Source organism: Diospyros lotus, chromosome 1, assembly GCF_014633365.1.
Source record: "Diospyros lotus cultivar Yz01 chromosome 1, ASM1463336v1, whole genome shotgun sequence".
NCBI lineage: Eukaryota > Viridiplantae > Streptophyta > Magnoliopsida > Ericales > Ebenaceae > Diospyros > Diospyros lotus.
The window spans coordinates 43,169,328-43,191,840 of NC_068338.1; the positions used below are offsets into that span (position 1 = coordinate 43,169,328).

Here is a 22,513-nt window from a genome sequence, read left to right on the forward strand (position 1 = left end):
AAAATTACCTTAATAGTGATGTCAAATTGAGCAAATACAAAAATAAAAAAATAATTAACCTTTTAACTTATGACCCCAACACATAAAGTTACCACATCTGATCAGTGACGTTGTCTTTGGATAGAGCTTTAATTTTTAAAAGAAAACTAATACCGCGAGCAACTTTATAATTTTATTTTTCTGTTATACTTTTTGCTAAGAGAAGTCAAAAACAACATCTACAAATGTCCTTTAATTTATATCATGTAGTCAATTCGTAATCCTTAATCCATAGGGAAATTCTATTCACAGCGAGAGTTTTACTCTTTGCAGTTTTTTTTCACCAAATTTTTTTTTCATTTTTCATAAATCCTATTTTACCCTTTTATCACCCCACCACATCATCTTCCTCATAGTCACTCCATCTCTCTTTCTCTCTCATTATATCAATTTCTTTCTCTCTCATACCCATCTTTCTATTTTTCTCTCCCAATCAGCACACACACACAATATATATATACAAACACACACAAAGATAATTTATTATAATAAAATAAAATTAAAAAATATAAATAAATATCTATATTTTAAATAATTATAAATTAACTAATCTTAAATTTTAAATTATCGTGAGTTAAATTTTTGATACTCAAAAATATTTAAAATTAATTAATTTATCTTATTAAATTACTTAAAGATACATATACTTAAAATTAATTATTCAATCAACTAATTTAATAAAATATATATTTTTAAAAAATAATTGAATTTATTTAAAGATATATGTATCTTTTTAAAAGAATTAACTAATTTATTTGTTAAATAAATTCAACTAATAAGATAAATGTATCTTTTTAAAAAGAATTTATTTATTTATATTTTTTACTTTTTATAATAAAAAAATTAATTAAAAAAAAAAACAAAAACTTCCCCCAAAAGCCAACTTTTGGGAAACATTGGGTTCCCCGAAAGCTGGCTTTTGGGGAACCTTTTAATAGTCAAAAAAATATTTTAAAAAATTAGTTATTTTATTTTATTAAATTATTTAAAAATACATATACTTAAAATTAGTTATTTAATCAACTAATTTAATAAGATATATATTTTTAAAAAATAGTTGAATTTATTTAAAGATATATGTATCTTTTTAAAAATAATTTATTAAATAAATTCAAATAATTTATTTTTAAAAAAATTAACTAATTTAATTTATTTAAAGATGGATGTATCTTTTTAAAAGAATTAACTAATTTATTTATTAAATAAATTCAACTAATAAGATATATGTATCTTTAACTAATTTATTTATTAAATAAATTTAACTAATAAGATATATGTATCTTTTTTAAAAAAAATTATTTATTTATATATTTTTATTTTTTATAATAAAAAATTAATTAAAAAAACAAAACAAAACAAAAAAAACAAAAACTTCCCCAAAAGCCACCTTTCGGGAAACATTGGGTTCCCCGAAAGCTGGCTTTCGGGGGAACCTTTTCATAGTCAAAAAATATTCAAAAAAATTAGTTATTTATTTTATTAAATTATTTAAAAATACATATATTTAAAATTAGTTATTCAATCAACTAATTTAATGACATATATATCTTTAAAAATTAATTGAATTTATTTAAAGATATATGTATCTTTTTAAAAATAATTTATTAAATAAATTCAACTAATTTATTTTTTTAAAAAATTAACTAATTGAATTTATTTAAAGATGGATATATCTTTTTAAAAGAATTAACAAATTTATTTATTAAATAAATTCAACTAATAAGATATATGTATCTTTTTAAAAAGAATTTATTTAGTTGTATTTTTTATTTTATTTTATTATAATAAAAAAGTAATTAAAATAAAAAAAAAATTCCCGAAAGCTGGCTTTCGAGGAACCCAGCGTTCCTCGACCCCCAGCTTTCGAGGAACCCAGCATTCCCCGAAAGCTGGGGGTCGGGGAACGTTAGGTCCCCCGAAAGCTAGCTTTCGGGGCACACAGCGTTCCCCGAAAGCTAGCTTTCGGGGAACCCAGCGTGCCCCGACATCTAGCTTTCGGGAAACCCAGCGTTCCCAGAAAGCTGGGTCGGGAACGCCCCCGAAAGTTGGTTTTGGGGGAACCCAACATTTCTTGACCCCCAGCTTTCGGGGAACCCAGCATTCCCCGAAAGCTGGGGGTCGGGGAATGTTGGGTCCCCCGAAAGCCAGCTTTCGGGGAAGTTTTTTTTTTATTTTAATTACTTTTTTTATTATAATAAAATAAAATAAAAAATACAACTAAATAATTTTTTTTTAAAAAGATACATATATCTTATTAGTTGAATTTATTTAATAAATAAATTAGTTAATTCTTTTAAAAAGATACATCAATCTTTAAATAAATTCAATTAGTTAATTTTTTTAAAAAATAAATTAGTTGAATTTATTTAATAAATTATTTTTAAAAAGATACATATATCTTTAAATAAATTCAATTAATTTTTAAAGATATATATCTCATTAAATTAGTTGATTGAATAACTAATTTTAAGTATATGTATTTTTAAATAATTTAATAAAATAAAATAACTAATTTTTTTAAATACTTTTTGACTATGAAAAGGTTCCCCCGAAAGCTAGCTTTCGGGAAACCCAATGTTTCCCGAAAGCTGGCTTTTGGGGAAGTTTTTGTTTTTGTTTTTTTTTTCTTTTTAATTAATTTTTTTATTATAAAAAAATAAAAAATACAACTAAATAAATTCTTTTTAAAAAGATACATATATCTTATTAGTTGAATTTATTTAATAAATAAATTAGTTAATTTTTTTAAAAAAATACATCCATCTTTAAAAGAAAGAAATTGATATAATGAGAGAGAAATTGATATATGATATAAGTGTAAAACCTTCACTGTGAATAGAATTTCCCTAATCCATATCCTCACACACACGCACAACCCCCCCCCCCCCCCACTACAAATATAAAATCACACATTATGCGGGTCCCATTCTTCTTTTCTGCTACCTTTCTATTATTATAATTTAAATAAATCTTACATTCTCCCTACCATAGGAAGTAAGGCTCCAATCATTAACACTGGCTGTATACATCTTTAAAAATGAGTAAATTTATTTATTTAGATTAGAGATGAATATTTAATTTAAGTGATATTTTTTATTAAGTAATAAAATATATTCAATAAATATAGATATTTATATTTTTTTATTGTCTAATAAAAATATACCACTTACATTAGAAATTTATTTTTAAATAAAATAAATAATATTATTTTTAAAAAAAATTAAAATTCACAATTTAGATTAGTCTATTGTTCACAAGTTTGTCATAATTTATACATATTTTTTTGAAAGACAATTATCATGTCTACCGCATATATATATATATATATACACGTCATACAGTTATAATATTACGATTAAAGTTTATTAAACTTATTTTATAATTTAAGATACTTAATTCTCTTATAATTTTATTTTTAACTGAATGACATTATTTTTTAACAAAAACCTAGATTTATTAGTAAAAAAAAATTATTATAATACCTCAATTAATCCTAAACAATTACACACTATTTTATTATTACAAATGAATTGAAAACAAAATACTAAATTTACCCCAAATGAAAAAAAGTGACGATAATTTATTATTTAATTTCAAAATATATAAAAAATTAGAGAAATGTAAGTACTAACCCAAAAAGAAAAATTATTACTTTACATCTTTATTATGATAGAAGGTTACACGCACAAGTGACACTGTAACGCCCGTAAATAGCTATTAATTTAATTTTGGGATAATTGGATTTAAGAGAAATATCAAAATAATTTGTGGTGGTTAAATAAAATTAAATTAGGTGATTTTAAGGAAATAAGAAATTAAGATAATTAATTTTGTTATTTAGGAATTTCTGGAGAAAGAAAAAAATTAAAATAAATCAAGTTGTGGGATTTTTAGAAGATTCAAGCATTTCTGTAATTAATATAGGGGGTGAGAGTGTAATTAATGGAAAGTTAGGGGTGCTGGCGTGAATCGCGGAAGAGGCCAAAAGTCACATTAAATATAACTTAAAACATATATAAGTTAGATGCAAGCGTGGCCCAGGCGATTTGCGCGTGGGACGAGCGTAGGGGCGATCGTGGGTTCGAGCCCACGGGTGTGCGCGCGCGGCAAGGAGAATTCGGATGATTTTTAATCAGCCTAGGCGTCAAAACGACGTCGTTTCGAAGGAGGCGGTGGCCTCCCCCAGCGGCCTGCCGCGTGCTGCCACGTGGCGCCTCCCTCCCCACTCGTTTTTGGCCGCAATTTAGCCCGATTTCGGGCGTGAATTCAAGCAATTGAACAGTAAGAAATTTCAGAAAATAACCACGAGCGCGAGCAAGAAAATTTGGAAGATTTTGGGCCAAAATTCTGATAAAACTCCATTTAATCCCTGATTTAATTATCCAGGTATGTACCTCAGCTAGTAATTAATATTTTCTGCAGTTGAAATTTCATTTGGAGTCTAATTTTATTAATTTTGTCAATAATTGGAATATTGCAGTTTGTATAACTTTGACCGCGTTTGAACTTAAGGCTATCTTCGGAAAGGCAAGTTCTTTATACCCTCATTGTCGATTCTTTCGATGTCAATTTATTTGACCTCCCTTCGTTGGATTTGGCTGTTAATAAATTATGAAATTTAAACGGTGTGTTTAATAATTTAATTTATTAACTTGGTTTCGAGGGTATTATTCGTTGGTTGCCTATGGGGGTTTGTAACACCCCCAAGCCTATGGGAATGATGTCGTACTCACCCAGGGCTAGGTTCTTAGCTGTCGGGTATTATTATGGATTTTCAGTTATTTATTGGCTAGAGCGGTTGGGCAGTGGGGGCAAGGGTTAGCCGTTCGGTGACGGTGAGACTATTGTATGGTCTATTTTAGGCCGTCAGATGGTCTCTCCTGGTCACTGACCACTGACCGGTGTCAGGCACTGCTGACCTACTCTACCATTATGTGATTATAGCATGCCTGATTATTTTATTTTTGTTACATGATTTGGTATGCACATGGGTTCGGGCTGCATGATGGGATCATCATGATTTGGTTATGCTTGATCACGGATATTTTAGATTGGTCAGGTTGCATCCAGCACTGGCATGTGCATCGCGTGTGATTTACTACGTGGGCGGAGCATGGCCTGATGCTTGGATGTATGGGCGCCTTGTATCACGTTGATGCTCATTACGCCTTGCATTTTATATGCATTGCATGGTTACTGGTAGTTATTAGTTCTCGGACGGGAGTACCGTTCCGAGGGAGCCTTTGGCTCGGCTGTCGGGAGTACCGGCAGGGATACGGGTGACGGGAGTACCGACCCGAGACAGTGCGCACAGGTTTGTGGTGATTTATGTTGCCTTTCAGGGCAGCGACAGGTTGGTATGGGACTTGGGTGCCAGGTGTTTTATGTGGGCCCCAAGGACTGGTATATGTTTTATTATGCGGCACTATTGCGTTGTTGCGTCACATGACTTGTGTGTACATGTGGGTTTATTTTTGGGATGATCTCTTCTTTTGTTTCATTTACAGCCTTCCTTTTCATATAAACTTGTTGAGTCTTGCGACTCACCTTGCTTTTCATCATTCCAGATAAGGGTAAAGCTAAAGTCGAGGGCGAGGACCGCGTCACCTAATAGCCATCTGTGTCGGTAGGATGTACAGTTTGCTGCCCCCGTCTTCTCTGATGTTTTGTTAGGAGTCTTGACTCTTATTTTTGACTGTGCCTGGTTGTCCCTTGTTTTTCCTACTTATTGGCACAGGGTTTGTATATATTTTTATATACTCCGTGACCGCTGTTCCAGCGGGATACTTGTAGGCGTGCATGTATATTGTTTTGCTTCCGCTGTTGTATTTTTATATGTATGCATGTCAGGGTATTTTGTCTTATATCTATTTCTCTCTCCTCTACGTAAGCGCTCTCGTTCGGATAGATCGGGTGGTTGGGATATCCGGGCGGGGGTGCTTACAGACACACTACGTGAATGATTAGTTGACGGCATTTGAATATGTTGATTGGTTTGTTGTGCTTTCTCAATAATTAAAAAATATGACGTTTAGATTTTAATGTATAAAATATTAAAATTTTATACATTAGGTAATTATCTCCTATAGTATTTATTCCCTAGATACAGAGTGATAATTGTATTTTAAATTGAATCAAATTAATTTGTTGGAATTAGTTTGAATGAAGATAGACTATTAGTCTATAAATATAAAATTTATATATTGAAAAAATAACACAATAAAAGCAGTTTAAGTCTCCAATCAAGTCCAAATCTGAGGGCATACACCATCGTTGTGCATTTAACTCATTGATTGGAAGCATTCAACTCAATTGCAATTCAAGTTTTTTATATAAATAATGGCCAGAGATAAATGCGTTTTATTTAATTTTTCTAACATGTCTCTCCAAACAATGCCTTATGCGCTCTAGAATCAAATCAAGTCTCCACTTGCATTTGTGTAATGATAACTTAATAGAATGGGAACAAATATAAAATGGTGCAAATTAATTGTATGAGTTCATTATAATGCATCATATTTTATTGAATTATAGTGTGTATTTTTTAATATTTTAAAAATTATATATATATTTATTTTATTAATCAGATATTTAAAAAATAAGAAAATAGTGTTCATATTTATAACAATCAAATATGTGCACAATTTAACCTTGTTTTGATTAGAATGCAATAATAATAATGCAGGGCAATAATTGGGCCACCATTGAAGTGCATTCTGTTATATTTAAAAGCATTGAAATATCAGCATTCAAAAGGGAATTGGCCTTCCAGGTGTGATGAAGCATTGAAATGTCAGCAGATAAAGTTGCCAAAACACAGAAAGGACATGGCTGAAAATGCCACTTAGACAAATAATTCATATAAATGGATTGTGACATATTTAAATTTATAATAATTTTATTTACAATTAATACTAAATTAATTTATTTTTAATTATAAAAAATACTAAATCTATTCATTGAGACAAATATATGTGCATTGTAAAAATTATTTATTAAACTTATATATAAATATATACTAAACTTACATGTAAATATAATGGAGACCCCAATTGAATGGGCAACTGCTGAGGTGGACGAACAGTCAAAAGTGGAGGAGATGCACTTCGGAGGTGGACCCGACGTACCAAGGAGTTGGAGGCTTCACATGATGGAGAGAAAAAGAGGCTTCGCACGTCGGACATGGAGGCTTCTTGCGGTGAAAAGGGAGAAAGAGACTAAGAGAGAAGGGCTTCACACGCCGGACATGTCAGATTTAGACTAGGCGAATTAGAGGCCGATGGTGTTGGGGACACTGGAGATGATGGTCGTTGTTGGTGAGGACCGGCGACAGCAGCACCACAACATCATGCCAGAGGTGAAAAGACAGAGAGAGGGAAAGTCAAGAGAGAAAATGGAATATGTATGTTAGATCCAAACCAAGCGAATGAGAGGCTAGCGGCGTTGGGGATGCCAGAGATGGTGGTTGTTACTGGTGATTGCTGGAGAAGATGGCGTGGCGACGGTGACTAGAAGAAGCTGACAATTGCTGGAGAAGGCGACGCAATGACGGAGGCGATAAGGATCTGATGGTTGCTAGAGAAGGCAACGTGACAATGGAGACGAGACGAATTCGGTGGTTGTTGGAGACGCGATGATGAAACTGAAGAAGCAGACAGAGAGTGGAAAGAGATATGAGAGGTCGAGAGAAATAAGAGAATATGTGAGTTTCCAAGAGAACACGACCAATTTGGGTGGGGATTCAAAACATTTAGACCTTCAATTTATCGTGACAAATTGGTGCCAAAGGCCCAAAATATTGTGACAGTATAAGGTTGTCAACCAAATTGGCCGTGGAGCATAATTCTAAAGGGATGTTTGTTAATCAAGATAAGAAAGAGAAAATATCAAATATGAGAAGCATTCTAGATGTTTGGTCTTTCCAATGTGTTTGTTAAGTTTATCTGATCATTTTCAAAAAAGATTTCATGTGACCTTTTATTTCTCCCTTTCGAGATAAATTTATCCGATCTCCCCTCTCGGATAAATTTATCTGGCTCTTTCAAGATAAGACTCAATTACTTATCTGCCCCTTATAAGATAGTTAATGTTATTTAATGCATTTTAATGATTTAAATTTATTAAAAAAAACTTACTTATTTAACTTTTATAATTAATATTTTTTAATATATTTTTAAATTATTATATGTTTTGTCAATTTTTAAAATTTAAATGACATTATTCATTTCATTTATTTTTAAAATTTAAATTTCTCTCTCTATATATATTTTATTAACTAATATAATTCTTTTCATCAATTTTAAATTATTTTATTTAATTTTATATTTTATTATCTATTATGAAAATATGTTTTGGCCATTTTTAATTATCTAGGTGGAATTATTGTAATTCTAACCATTATTATTTATACTTTTCAACTCTTTTTAAATTTATTTTTGAACATGAATTTAGAAAATAAAATATTATTTTTAATTTTAATCTTAACTTTTTGACAATTCATATTAATCATAAAATACTATTTTAATCATAAATTTGATAATATAGATATTTTGGTAAAAGAATCCTTATCTTGATGCTTATCATATGTATTAATAAACATATGAAAAAAAAAAATATACTTACGAGTGAATTCTAAAAATTTTTACAAATAGTCTTGTAAAAATCTTGGAATGTTTTCCGGCCTTATCTTGACCATTCTATATCTTAGTTTGGAAAGTATCACAATCTTATCTTAATATTATCTTATCTTACTTATTTTAACAAACGCCCCTAAAAAGGAAAGCTAAAAAGACCATACACCTTCCAAGTTCAACAATATAAAAGGAATGGGTAGAGCCTACCAACATATAAGTACATTTTATTAAGAACTAATGTCCGAAAGCGCCATAACAGAACCCACCCTTGCAAATTGAAATTCACCCATGTTGAAAGGCGACAGCCGGACCCACTTGCCGGAGGTAGCGGAGATAAGGGATCAGATCGGCTTTGTTGGGGTGGTTCTCTTTCACCGTCGGAATCTCCAAGAAATCCTGCATCCACTTAGCAAGACAAGGGAATTTCTCCGAATCGAACACTTTGATGCCGCCAACTTCTTCGATCTCCTCCAGCCAGACGGAGATGTAGCCCAGCGCAATGTCCACCAGCCCGATGCTCTCTCCCCCGAAGAACTTGCTCTTCTTCTTCGCCAGCTGCGCTTCCAGCGTCGCCAGAGCCGCTTCCGCTCCTTTTGCTCCGGCTGCTTGCTCCTCTCCCCCCAGGACCAGCACTTTCTTTATGTTCTCAGTAAACTGCACGGCCCGCCCACCCGAGACGTGAATAACGAATTTATACATCCAATTTTCCTATTTTCTTACATAGGGTTTGTTACAATTAGAAAGATAGAATTATATTAAGATCAATTTAAAATATTTTTTAAATTATGAAATGTTCAAAATAATACTGAAAAGTATTTTAAAATTTTTATTAAATTATTTGTTAATTTTTTTAAAATATACTAAAAAATATAAATATTATTTTTTAATATAAGAATCAATATATATTTATATTGAAAGAAAAGAGATAAGAATATTTAAAAAAATTTAAATAAAAAATTAAGTAATTATTTTTTAAAAATCATCAAATAAGTTTAATAAATATATTATAAAAATAAAAATATTAAATACTTTTCAAATCTTATATTTTTTAATTTACATGTTGATTAAGAAACACCGCCAGATATATATATATATATCTATAGATATATATAAGAAATTGAGAATTCTAGTTCTAGCCAGTGTAGACGCACGCACTGACTCACATAAACGTAAACCAATATAAACAACACACAAATGTACTTGACACCTACTGCAGCTTCTTACGATCAGCTCAGTCTTATGGCTAATAGATCTTGAGAGAACTAATTAAGGTACCTTTTCTTCAACGAAGTTGCTCCAGAAAAGGGCCATGGCTCTCTGGTAAGGGTCATCGGGCAAAACGGGGCTGGACTTGCAGATGTTGTCGAGGTACTGGACGATGACGAGCGACTCGGCCAGGGGCTTTCCATTGTGGATGAGAACTGGAACCTTCTTGTGAACCGGGTTGGATTGGAGAAGAAGAGGGCTCTTGTTGCCCAGGTCTTCTTCAACGTACTCGTACTCTATGCCCTTCATTTTCAGGACCCATATGACCCGGTAAGCAAACGGGCTGAACCAGGTCGCCAAGAGCTTCATTTCTTCGCCCTTCTCTGCCATTAAGGAATGATCTGTGATTTTGATGGAAAGAAATGTGCCTCTGCTCTCTTTGTTATATAGAGAGAGATTTTTGAGAGCCTGTGCCTGTGCCTGTGCCCGTGCCTTTGTGGTGTCGGAGGAAGGTGCTGTCGCTTTCATTAGTTTGCAGGAAAGTCAATTATGAATTATTATGGATTCAAACTCAAAAATGGAAATATGAGAGCAAGGGGTTGCCATTTTGGGTGTTAAATCATTTATTTATAATTTTAAATAATATTATAGTATTTTTGAATCATAAATTTATTTTAATGACAGATATTAAAATAAGGGTATTATTTTTATATTTTAATATTTTTTTTAAAAAAAATAATTAAACTTAACAGTTATATTTTAATTTTAAGTTGTATTTTCAATTTTAATTTCAATTTCAAGATGTATATCAATTTAAAAAATGAGCATAAAATAATTAATTAAAAATAAATAAAATTACCCTTAATTAAAAAAATAAATTTAAAAATTAAATTAAATTAAAAAAATTAAAATTAAATTACTAAAATTAATATATATAGATAAAACAAAGGACCTATTTAAATTCTAACAAATAATTAAAATAAAAATTAATTATATATATATATATACCCTTGCCTCATTCCCCTTCTATTTTCTTTTCTTCGCCTCATTTCCTTTTCCCTCTTTCTGTGCCTCATTCCCCTCAATGGATTGCCCACCCTTTGCCCTCAATTAGTCGTTGCTCGCAACTCACCCTCATCGATCGTCACCTCGCCCTCGTCGATTTTCTCCTCGGTCGCTTGCCTCGCTCTCGCTTGCTGCCTCTCTAGACTCTCTAGCTCCGTCGCTCGCTGGCTTGACTCTCCATCGCTCGTTAATCGATTGTTGCCTTTCCGGCTCTCTCTCGCTCTACCATTGGTCTCACCTAAAAACCCCTACTTCAGGTAATCTATGCATTTATAGAAGTTGAAATAGAATCGTTGAATTTAATAGCTGGAAATGACACCTCTCCATTTTTCTCTCTCTAGAGTTTGGAAAATTGGCACTCCAAGAAGATTGTTGTCATTTTACAACCCTGGATATCAGCCCTGTTGGAGTAAAAAAATTTCAATTTGGGGTGCCATTGTAATACCCCAAAAGCTAAGAGAAATATAGTATATATCGATGACAAGTAAATAAGGAAACAACATCAGTTGGTTATCTTTTGGACTGAATGTAAGTAAAAAACTTTCGGGTTAAACTTGCTTGAGCTGGGGAAGCTCAGGGATAAGTGACCCCCTGAGAAGTTCACGTAAACCCATTAAGGTAAGTTGTTTCGATCTTTCCTATCGCTTGATACGGGATGTTACAGCCATTTCGACAATTATAGGGTTGACACCTTGAATGACATTCCCCTTGGAGTTGCTCTTATGCTATTTGTACAAAGAAGCTTTTATAGATTGGTTTATAGGGAGAGAAATTGACCGTTTGTCCCCTATGTGAAATTGACCATTTTGCCTCTGTGTAAAGTCTTTATCTCCCCCCAAAATTTGCATAACACCTGACTTAATATCTCTTCCTCCTTTAGTTTTTCAAGAAGATCTTTGTAAAATCCTGAAATTTCAAAATAAATAATGATTATTAATTTTGGTGTTTGAAGTCATTATGGTATATTTGAGGAATTAAGAGAAAATATTTATTTATGTTATTTTGAGAAAATGGGTAAATAAGGTAATTAATAATTCTTGTATTTATGGAGACTATTGATTAATTGTGAGTTTACAGAAAATATTAAATTATTTGGAGATTTAAGGAAAAATAATGGTTTATGTTGTTTTGAGGAAATAGAAAATTAAGGCTAATTAATTTATTTATTTGTGAATATTTAGGGAAATAAGAAAGGATTAAAATAAATTAATTTAGGTGAATTTATGGAAGTTTGGGTGTAAGGGAAATTATTTAAGGGGTGTGTGTGTAATTAATGGAAACTATGAGTGCTAAAGTGTAAATTTCGAAAATGACCAAGAGTCATTTTAAATTTAATGCGCTGTGTATATTATAGTGAAGGAATGGCTAGAGCAGGCGGTCGTGCGTGGGAACGGGCATGAGGCAGGACGCGGGTGCGCGCGCGCATGCTGGGGGAAGAAGAAATAATTTTGGACAGAAGAGGGCGGCCAAAATGGCGCCGTTTTGGGGCGCCAGTGCTGGCCCCTTTGTGCGGCCACGTGGCGCGCACTGGCGCGTCCGTGCTGCAGCTTCACGCCTTCTTTGTTTTTCACGAATTTTAAGGCCAAATTGGCTGATTTTCTTCATGGGATTTGATTGCTATTTAATGTTTCAATTGAAGCTAAATTTGGAGGAAAACAGAGAGCGAAACCGAGAGCTTTCGGAAGAAGAAGATGGCGCGTTGAGGCTGGAAATGAAGAGGAATTTTGGAGAAATTGAGGATTAAATTAAGTTTAATTGTGGTTTAATTAGTTGAATAAATAAAAAATTATGTATTAATAATTTTATACAGTTAGAATTTAATTTTGAGTCTGATTTTATTAATTTTGAACGGTTATGCTATGTTATAGCGTGTATTACTTTGGTGTGCAAGTATATCTGTACACTAGTGCACTGTGTGCAAGGAGTGAGCTAACTGTGTGCGTGAGAGTGTATATTACTTGACTGTGAGAGTGTCTGTTGCTGTGAGTGTGCCGATTTATATATATATATATACAAACACAGTGTATGAGCGTGAGAATATCACTGTGTGTGAGTGCAAGGGAATTAAAATAAAAAAAGAAATGGCCCTTAACCGTGAATGCATATTAGTGGAGATATGTACATATGTTATTAATAAAAGATATATACTTTCCTATGTGTATATTCTAAAAAGGAAGTGATGTTTGCGTAATAGTAAACATTAAGTTATTATTATTATATATTAATTATATAAATTGAGGATGTCATTGACATAATTTAATTTAAAATAAATAGAAGACTCGTTGGAATTTTATTTGCGGTGTGCCTACATAAGTAAAAAGTATTAGAAGCGGCATATATTTAAGAATTTTATACAGCTAGATTATTTATATTACACGGTAAATTTATTAATTAAAGTTATAATTTTATTAATTATTAGGAAACGGTTTACTTTCGCAACGAGAGCACAAAAGAGTCAGGAATCAGTCGATTATAGGCAAATTCCTAACCCTCTCATTCTGTTCTTTAATTCCCGTGAGAGACTTCGTGATTTTTCGTATTTTATCCCTTCCCTTACTCTAATTCGGCGTCTAGCATTATTTATTGAGTTATTATTCATTTATTTTAATTTAAATTAAATCCATAACTTCTAGAATTTTAGTTGTTAAAAGTTTACGGGGGTTTGTACCGTCCCCAGTCCTTTTGGAATGATGCCGAACCTAACTTGAGAACTAGGTTTCTAGATGTACGGGTTTATTTATGGTTCAACTAGAGTTATCGAGCAATGGGGCAATGGTCAGCTGTCTGGTGACGTTGAAATAGACTATTATACGACTCTGATGTGGACCGTCGGGCGGACACTCCTAGCACTGACTGTTGACCGATGCCGAACACTGCTGATTAGCTCTGCTAGTATATAATTTATTGCATGATTTGATATGTTGTATTACCATTCATGGCTTGACTTGCATATGGGTATGAGTTGCATGTTGGAATATTCATTTATTGAGTATGCTTGGACACGGACATTCTAGCATGGTTAGAATGTAACGCCCCGTAAATGGTAATTAATTTAATTTTGGGGTTATTTGATTTAAAAAAATATTAAAATAATTTGTTGTGATTAAATAAAATTAAATTAGCTGATTTTAAGGAAATAAGAAATTAAGGTAATTGATTAATTATTTTAGGAATTTCTGGAATGAGAAAAAAATTAAAATAAATCAAGTTGTGTGATTTTTAGAAGTTTTGGGTGTTACTGTAATTAGTATAGGGGGTGTGTGTGTGATTTATGAAAGTTAGGGGTGGCTGGCGCGATTTTGGAAAAGGGTCCAAAGTTTCCTTAAATTTAATGGGTGTGCTATATAGGGTGAAGGCGAGCATGGGTGCAGGCGGTTTGTGCGCGAAACGGGCAAGGGCGAGGTCACGGGTTCGAATCCGAGGGGCTGCGCGCGATGGCTGATTTTAATCAGCCCGAGGACGTCGAAACGACGTCGTTTCGCTGAGGCGGCGGCCGCCCCAGCGCTGCCACGTGGCCGCGCCTCCTCTGCCAATTTTGCCCCTAATTTAAGCCAATTTTAGCGTCCATTTTGTGCAATTGAACAGTAAGAAATGTTTTGAAAAAGCAACAGCATGCTCGTGGGAGAATTTGAGAAATTTGGACTTCAAAAATCAAATTAAATCCCGTTTAATTCCAGAGTTAATACTCCAGGTATGTAGACAAGCTAGTAATTAATATTCTCTGCGGTCGAAATTTTGTTTAGAGCCCAATTTTATTAATTTTGACGAATAATTGAGATATTGCAGTTTGTATAATTTTATCGTGTTTGGTTAAATCGAGCCTAAGGCTATCTTAGGAAAGACAAGTTCTTTATACCCTCATTGTCGATTCTTTCGATGTCAATTTATTTGACCTCCCTTCGTTGGTATTGGCTGTTAATAAATTATGAAATTTTAAACGGTGTGTTTAATAATTTAATTTATTAAACTGGTCTCGAGGGTTTTATTCGTTGGTTGTCTACGGGGGTTTGTGCCACCCCTAAGCCTATGGGAATGATGTCGTACTCACCCGGGGCTAGATTCTTAGCTGTCGGGGTATTATTATTGGATTTTTGGTTGTTTATTGGCTAGAGCGGTTGTGCAGTGGGAGCAATGATCTGTTGTTCGGTGATGGTGTGACTGTCGTACGGTCTATCTTAGGCCATCAGATGGTCTCTCCTAGTCACGGACCGCTGATCGGTGCCAGGCACTGCTGACTAGCTCTGCCTTTATGTGATTAGAGCATGCCTAATTATGTTTTATTCTTGTTGCATGGTTTGGTATGCACATGGGTACGGGCTGCATGTTGGGATTATCATGATTTGGTTATGCTTGATCACGAACATTCTAGCTTGGTCAGGTTACATCCAGCACGGGCATATGCATCGCGTGTGACTTACTATATGGGCGGAGCGTGGCCTGATGCCTGGATGTATGGGTGCCTTGTATCACGTTGATGCTCATTACGTTATTGCATTTTATATGCATTGCATGGTTACTGATAGTATTTAGTTCTCGGACGGGAGTACCATTTCGAGAGAGCCTATGGCTCGGGTGTCGGGAGTACCGACATGGACGGGTGACGGGAGTATCGACCCGGGACAGTGCGCATAGGTTTGTTGGAGATCTATGTTGCCTTTCAGGGCAGCGGCATGTTGGTATGGGACTTGGGTGCCAGGTGTTTTATGTGGGCCCCAAGGACCGGTATGTGATTTTATTATGCGGCACTATTGCGTTGTTGCGTCACATGGCTTGTGTGTACATGTGGGTTTATATTTGGGGTGATCTCCTCTTCTGTTTTATTTTCAGCCTTCCTTTTCATATAAACTTGTTGAGTCTTGCGACTCACCTTACTTTCCATAGTTCTGGGTAAGGGTAAAGCAAAAGTCGAGGGCGAGGACTGCGCCACCTAGCAGCCAGCCGTGTCGGTAGGATGTACAGTTAGCTGCCCCCGTCTTCTCTAATATTTTGTTAGGAGTTCTGACTCTCATTTTTTACTGTGCCCGGTTGTTCCTTGTATCTTTTATTTGTTGGCACAAGTGTCTGTATATTTTTATATACTCTTTGATCGCTGTTCCAGTGGGGTACTTGTGGGCGTGCATGTATATTGTTTTGCTTCCGCTGTTATTTTTTTCGTATGTATGCATGTCAGGGTATTTTTGTCTTATGTCTATTTCTCTTCCCTTTATGTAAGTGCTTTCGTTCGGATAGACCAGGTGGTTGGGATATCCGGGCGGGGGTGCTTACATTGCATCTGGCACAGGCATATGTATCGCGTGTGGTTTACTATATTGTATTACCAGTCTTAAACATGTTAAGATTTGGGGATGTACAGCTTTTGTGAAAAAGCTTAAATCAGAAAAACTTGAGACACGGTCTTTGAAAAGTAGTTTCGTAGGTTATCCTAAAGATTCCTTAGGATATGAGTTCTACATTCTTAAACTGCAACAAATAATTGTTAGCAGAAATGTCATTTTTCTTGAAAAAAAGTTTATTCAAGAAAGAGGCAATGAAAGAAAAATAGAACTTAGTGAAGGGTTTGCCAAGCCTGAAACTATGCCACGAGACGTCCAAGTACCAATTAAGGAGCTAGGGCCAAGTGTTGCACCTCCCATTAGAATAAGTGAAAGGATACCTCATCAACCTGAGAGATATGGTTTCCTAAATGAACAAGAGTCATTCCTTGTAAGAGACAATGATCACTCAAATGATCATATCACTTACCAAGAGGCGATATCAGATATCGACTCAAATAAATGGCTAGAAGTTATGAAATCTGAAATGGATTCCATGTATGAGAACCAGGTCTGGACTCTTGTAGATCCACTAGAAGGTATAATACCTATTGGATGTAAATAGGTCTTCAAGAAGAAGATAGGTTTGGATGGAAAGGTAGAGACCTATAAAGCAAGACTTGTGGCAAAAGGTTATCGTCAAAGGCAATGAATTGACTATGAAGAAACCTTTTCTCCAGTCGTCATGCTTAAATCCATTAGAATTTTACTAGCCATTGCTACTCATTATGACTATGAGATTTAGCAAATGGATGTGAAGACAACCTTCTTGAATGGTTATATAGATTAGGATATCTATATGGAGCAACCTGAAGGCTTCACACCCAAAGATAACGCAGGGAAGGTATGTAAGCTTAAGAGATCCATTTATGGTTTTAAGCAAGCATCCATAAGTTGGAACATTTGTTTTGATGATGAAGTTAAATCGTTTGATTTCATCAAAAACATTGATGAACCATGTGTTTATAAAAAGATTATTGGGAGTGCAATAGCATTTTTGGTCTTATATGTTGATGATATATTACTCATTAGGAATGATATGGGATTGTTATCAACAATAAATGTATGGTTGTCAAGTAAGTTCTCCATGAAAGATTTGGGAGAAGCAGCTTATATTCTCGGCATACGGATCTATAGAGATAGAACTAAGAGATTGATAGGACTCTCTCAAAGTAAGTACATAGAAAGAGTGTTGAAGAGGTTCAACATGTTGGATTCCAAAAGAGGATTGCTACCCTTCAAACATGGAATCCATCTCTCTCGTGATATGTGCCCCAAGACACAAGAAGAGAGAGAACGCATGTCTAGGATTCCTTATGCTTCAGCAATAGGAAGCCTAATGTATGCGATGCTATGTACTAGGCCTGATATTGCTTATGCTGTAAGTGTTACAAGCAGATATCAGTCTAATCCAGGTGAGCAACATTGGATTGTCGTTAAGAATATCCTTAAGTATTTGAAAAGAACTAAGAATTTGATCCTCACTTATGGTGAATGAGAACTTAATGTAGAAGGTTACACAAATTCTGATTTTCAATCAGATGTTGATGATAGAAAGTCTATCTTTGGATATGTGTTTACCTATAACGGAGGAGTATTCAGTTGGAAGAGTTCCAAACAGGATACGGCTGCCGATTCTACTACGGAAGTTGAGTATATTGCAGCATCGAATGCTGCAAAGGAAGCAGTCTGAGTCAAGAAGTTTGTAACAAAACTTGGAGTGGTTCCTTCTATTGAGTCTGTTGTGCCCTTGTTTTGCGACAACAATGGAGCCATAGCGCAAGCTAAGGAACCAAGGTCTCACCAAAAGTCCAAACATATTGAAAGACGCTTTCATCTCATTAGAGAGATCGTTGGTAGAGGAGATGTTAATATGCAGAGAATAGATACATCAAAGAACGCAGCAGATCCACTAACTAAGGCCATGAACTAGAAGCAACTAGATTTCCATCTAGACAGGTGGGGTATGAGATACCACAAAGAATGGTCTTAGTGCTAGTGGGAGATTGTTAAATATGAGCCCTAAAGACCAATTCTAGTGACACAAAGGGACTCGATCTTGTAATTCTTTAATTATTATTTAAATGACAAGTTTATGTTTTATTTAAATTGCAATATGGTTTAAATTATAAAACATACATCCATTAGTATAATAAGAAGTGGATACCATTCTTAAGCGTTAAGAATACGAGTTACCAATAATCCATAGTTGGTTATACTATAAACATGTTCCTGGCCGGAGAATTCCTAATCTGGATAATAGCAACTCGTAAAGGCCAGCACATCGTCTTCTTCTTTATTCAGTATGAGATACTGAAAGATAAGGTTGGTGAGTCTCGTGTCATTCTGTATGAGATATAGAAGGAAGATGAGTGGGTGCTCGTTACAAGAACGAGTTCACTAAACGGGACTATTAACATTAAATCATATGGGTTATTTCTCACAGGTCAATGATTTAATGTTAGCTGTGATTTTTGCAACTAATCCTTAGACCTGAGATGACATGGATATCTGTGTATTGGTGGATTAGGATATCAGCGATATTATGTGGTTGTTCTAATCAAGGATAATCATACGTATCTATATGTCTGATTCAGTGATACATGAGGTATGTGTGCATCAGACATGGAATCTATCACCTCGAGATTTATGAGGAAGATATCTTATGCCATCCAGTAATCACTTGACGATAAATCCTTGGCCGAGGTAATATGACGATGGAATTTGTTCCATACGGGATGTGTCATAATTAGCCAAGATTGATTTTGGATTTGGTTATATGACGAGATTAAAAGATTCAACCTACTGACCATGATCTCATATCTTGTCGGGATATAGGATAATAGAGGGACCGTATTGCATGGTAACGTAGTAAAATGTTCACAATATCCGCTTCACAATAAATTAGGTAATCATGACATATTGCTAGATGTCACTCGTGATTTACAAGAATTAATTGTTGATTATTCTTGTTGCCAATTTATTTGTGAACCTAGAAAGTCCCACCCAAAAAGAAATCACTTTCAAAGAGTAAATAGATAAAGTAGTAATTTTATAATTACTAATAATAGTGCATTTATTTATAAGATAAATAAGAATAATTAAATAATTATATTATGAATATAATTGTTTAATCATTAATTGGGTTGGGCCTTTTACTAGCACATTAGCCTTGGCCCAATAACACTATTGGATTCAAGTTAACTTAAATGATTTGGGCTTGGCCCAATTACATTAAATGGAATGGGATTGAAAAGCCCAACCCATTTAATGTATATATAAGCTCTCCATTTCTTCATTTACTTCACTTGAGTCTTCTTGAATCACTTGAAGGTTGAGAGAGTTTTGAAGAAGTGTTCTTGAATCCAAAGAGGTAAGTTAAAATTTTTTGTGAAAAATTTCTTTACTTATCATTCTTTTTGAAATTCTTGGATAGATGTGATTTCGGGTGGACCGACTTGCCATCCTACACTTGGAGGATTAAACGGCGAAAAATTTAATGGTAAAATCGGATTTAATCAAAAGAGGTAACCTTTCGTTTTTGTTTCCTATTAGTTAACCATAATTTCTGAAAAACGAGATACCTGTAAACTAAATTTTAATTTTCGCTGCGCATATGATAAGATCTATGTAATCCCAACAGTGGGACAGTGGTCGGTTGTTTGGTGACGTTAGGGTAGACTATTGTACCGCCCTGCAGTGGACCGTCGGGTGGATACTCCTAGTCACTGACCGTTGACTGGTGCCGGACACTGCTGATTAGCTTTGTCAGTAAGTGATTTATTGCGTGATTTGATATGTAGTATTACTGTTCATGATTTAATATGCACATGGGTACGGGATGCATGTTGGGATATTCATTTATTGAGTATGCTTGGACACAAACATTCTAGCTTGGTTAGGTTGCATCCAATACAGGCATATAAATCATGTGTGGTTTACTATGTGGGCAGAGCATAGCCTGATGCCTGGATATATGGGCACCAGTGTATCACATTGATGCTCACTACGCTATTGCATTTTTATGTGCTTTGCATGGTTACTGATAGTTATCAGTTCTCGGACGGGAGTACCGTTCCGAGGGAGCCTATGGCTCGGGTGTCGGGAGTACCGACACGGACACACGGGTGACGGGAGCACTGACCCGGGACAGCGCGCGTAGGTTTGTTGGAGATTTATGTTGCCTTTCAGGGCAGCGGCAGGTTAATGTGGGACTTGGGTGCCGTGTGTTTTATATGGGCCCCAAGGACCGGTATGTGCTTTCATTATACTATACTATACTATTATGTGGTAGCGTCTCATGGCTCATGTGTGTGATTGGGGGTTAGTGTTATGGGGAGAGTTTATTGGATATGTGTAATCATCAGCCTTTCTTTCTTTATGCTTGCTGAGTCTCTCGACTCACTTTGTTTTCCATCATTCCAGGTAATGGCAACGTGGGCCATGGCAAGGGAGTTAGCTTTTAGCGGCAAAGTTGGTATGGTGTACAGGCAGTCCCGTCAGTCCCCGTCAACTCTGATATCTGAGTAGGATTTACTTTATTATTGTTTATTGTGCCAGGTCATTTCTCATGTCTAGTGTATGTTGACACAGGAGTCTGTATTTATTTATTTATCCTATGACCGTTGTGCTAGCAGAGTACCCGTAGTGCATGCATATGTATAGCGTAACTTCCGATGTTCTAATTCTTTTGTATGTATGCCAAGGTGGTTATTGTCTTGTGATTCATTGTGGTTCATTTTTTCTCCTTCCGTAAGCGCTTCCGTTCGAGTAGTTCGGGTGGTTGGGATATCCAGGCCGTGGTGTTTACATGTTGCCTTTCAGGGCAGCAGCAAGTTGGTATGGGACTTGGTTGTCGTGTGTCTTGTGTGGGCCCCAATGACTGATACGTGCTTTTATTTATGCTTTTATACTATGCTGGGCGTCTCATAACTTGTGTGTACATGGGGGTTAGTGTTTTGGGGAGAGAGTTTACTGGATATGTACAGCCTTTAGCCTTTCTTTCCTTATGCTTGCTTAGTCTCTCGACTCACTTTGTTTTCCATCATTTCAGGTAGTGGCAGCGTGAGTCAAGGGCAATGGAGTCAGCTTCTAGCGGTAGAGTCGGTATGGTGTATAGGCAGTCCCGTCAGTTCCTATCAACTCTGATAGTTGAGTAGGATTTACTCTATTATTTTTACTGTACCAGGTCATTTCTCGAGTCTCGTGTATGTCAGCACAAGAGTCTGTTTTCATTTATTGATCTTATGACCGCTGTGCTAGCGGTGTTCCCGTAGTGCATGTATGTATATAACTTCGCTTCCGTTGTTTTAATTCTTGTGTATGCATGTCAGGGTAGTTCTTGTCTTGTATTCCATTCTTTTCTCCTTTTGTAGGTGCTTCCGTTCGAGTAGTTCAGGTGGTTAGGATATTCGAGTGAGGGTGCTTACAATCTCTATAAATTACTGATCAACACTGTGTTCATTAATATTTAGTAGTTCCAACTTTCAAGTTGTATCATTCAAATCCTTAATCTTTTCTTGAGAGAATACTTATCTCAACATAAATCAATTTATTTCTAAATTTTCAGTGGGTATGCAAAGACACCAAATTTGATAAACAAATTAATAAATGGATAGAAAATAATGAGCTATTTTCTTTTTTTGTTGAAAAAAATAATATTGAAGAACATGAAACTATTTTCAATCTTGAAATTTGAAGAACAATATAAAAATAATATTGATTGCAATACAAGACTTATATCCAGAAGCAATGATAAGAGAGAGGCAAATCTAAATCGTTAAGCAACAGTAGCCCTGTAGTGTTGTTTGAAAAAGGACATCGATGGCCACTTGAGGTGAATCCATAGAGAGATGGAGAGGTAGGTGATGGAGACGATTGGTGGTTCTGCAATGGCGACACTTTCACGAGGAGCTTGGAGAAGGTGGCTATAGTGATATCGGGAGAAAAATGGTGGCACTACGGCTCATGGTCTGGGAAGGGGTCTCGAGGAAGCTAGAGACAAAAGGTGCAGGAAGTAGCTCATAGACCAGAGCTTGAAGCGCGCAACCAATTGTGTCGTCACTATAGGCTATAGGATTGACGAAGACGAGAGCAGTCGCGGGAGGCAGATTGGCTGAAATGATGGCGCTAATCCAATGGCGAGTCGACTTGTCCCGCTATCTCTGTGATCGGTGGAGAATGATGACTTCGTTGGTGGTCGTGAGAAATTTTTGATGAAATTGCATGTGAGTAAAGTAAAGAATGGGGGCTTAGCTG

General features: G+C 35.0%; 1 protein-coding gene across 1 annotated transcript; it reads right to left on the reverse strand.

Moving 5' to 3' along the window:
* Positions 1-8,813: 8,813 nt before the first annotated feature.
* Positions 8,814-10,314, reverse strand: LOC127810654 (probable glutathione S-transferase). Its single transcript, XM_052350236.1, has 2 exons — positions 9,948-10,314; positions 8,814-9,326 (listed from the first exon to the last, which is right to left on the reverse strand). The coding sequence occupies exons 1-2, from the start codon at positions 10,266-10,268 to the stop codon at positions 8,955-8,957; spliced, it is 693 nt and encodes a 230-aa protein (XP_052206196.1). The 5' UTR covers positions 10,269-10,314; the 3' UTR covers positions 8,814-8,954.
* Positions 10,315-22,513: the final 12,199 nt, after the last annotated feature.

Bases quoted from the DNA above. Each gene is read 5' to 3' on its own strand.
- LOC127810654 (XM_052350236.1), bottom strand. From the start codon at position 10,268: ATGGCAGAGAAGGGCGAAGAAATGAAGCTCTTGGCGACCTGGTTCAGC. The intron at 9,327-9,947 runs GTACCTTAATTA...CGGGCCGTGCAG, and splicing joins GCAACTTCGTTGAAGAAAAG to TTTACTGAGAACATAAAGAA.